General features: G+C 53.3%; 1 protein-coding gene across 1 annotated transcript; it reads right to left on the bottom strand.

Annotated features, from left to right (window-relative positions):
- Positions 1 to 276: 276 nt before the first annotated feature.
- On the bottom strand, positions 277 to 1,244 carry BBK36DRAFT_1164074 (hypothetical protein; the record flags this gene model as incomplete). The annotated part of the gene is made up of 2 exons (XM_024894610.1): positions 277 to 356; positions 1,139 to 1,244. 2 exons carry the CDS (start codon positions 1,242 to 1,244, stop codon positions 277 to 279), a joined length of 186 nt encoding a protein of 61 aa, XP_024744715.1.
- Positions 1,245 to 1,271: the final 27 nt, after the last annotated feature.

The raw sequence follows: 1,271 nt of genomic DNA, 5'->3' as shown, positions 1-1,271 counted from the left end.
GATGGTGGTTTTCGGTTTGTGATGCCAACAGAGCAGAGCGCAAAATCGGCTTCGCAGGAAGCGGGGTACCGCGATACCTCAGCCAGTCAACGCCACGCTTTGCTATTTTTTTTTTTTTTTTTTTTTCACTCGGTGCTAGCAGCAACAGCAGCGCTATACTGCAAATCTCAACGGCCTATCTCGTGCACTGGAAGTTTTTTTCAAGTCACTTATTTTTTCTCCGCAGGTGCTACAGCGACTCCAGCCTAGGCTCCCATCTCTAGCCCTCCGCTATCTCTACCTCGCTAGGCAGTCAGAGGGGCTGGTGATAGGCCCAGATGGGCAGATGTGGCGAAGCTGCGGTTGCTGCATGCGTGCTAGCAGCCAGTCAGCGAGCCACTACCAAGCTTTTTTCTGCGAGACGCCAGGGCCTCTGTTTGCCCGCAGAGTGGGAAAGGGGTCTCTGCTTCTTTTCCTTGTTTCTTCTCCATATCGACGTTAGCATGATGCGGAGATTTTCTCTACGGTACCAGTGCCTTGTCACGATTTTGGTCTAGTCCGGCCGCCCGGGGCAGCGCGGAGAAGATCTAACATGTCATGCTCGCAAGGGGTCTAGAGGCCGTGGTCTGATGGTTCCTGTATGTCAATCACTATAATCATCTTCCGAGGTCCCTGAGGTTCAATTCGAGAGCCCCGCGGTTTCCCCCCTCAATCCAGAGAGAACCCCTCCATGGCGCGCCAAGCGATGCCCTCTGCGTACCTGCACCTTGCAATCGCAGCGGCAAGGTACTCGGCACCTAACTGCATCTTTGGCTTTTAGCGGGTTGGGGTACCTTGATCCTGGTTAAGCACCTGTACTGCACTAACAACAATGACATCAACCGATTGAGTGGCAACAAACTGACACTTCAAGTTTGCAACAATTCTCCTTCATGTGACGTTGATTCATCAAGACAAGTGCATCCACACACTGTCAGTCCCCTGGTATTTACTGTAACATGCCGTAACAACAAAAGGAAAAACAAATCATCAGAAGCAGTTGGTCCAGTCCTAATTTATATGAACATTTTGAAGCTCCTCTCCGACAATTTGGCAGCCGAATCCTCTCTTCTCCAAGCCGCAGCCGCCGTCTTCCCCTTCGCCACCGCTTCCCTCTCACCGAACACAGACACATCGCCCTCGCTCAGCATCGAGATCGCACTCGTCGACCGCATCGGCCGTATCGTGCTCTTCCGCTCGTCCTCGCCCCACTTGCTGGGCGACATGAGCTCGAGGCTGCGCCGCTCCTCCAG

This window comes from Trichoderma citrinoviride (genome assembly GCF_003025115.1).
Source record: "Trichoderma citrinoviride strain TUCIM 6016 unplaced genomic scaffold BBK36scaffold_391, whole genome shotgun sequence".
In the NCBI taxonomy this organism is placed as follows: domain Eukaryota; kingdom Fungi; phylum Ascomycota; class Sordariomycetes; order Hypocreales; family Hypocreaceae; genus Trichoderma; species Trichoderma citrinoviride.
This window is presented reverse-complemented; position numbering and strand designations above follow the sequence as displayed.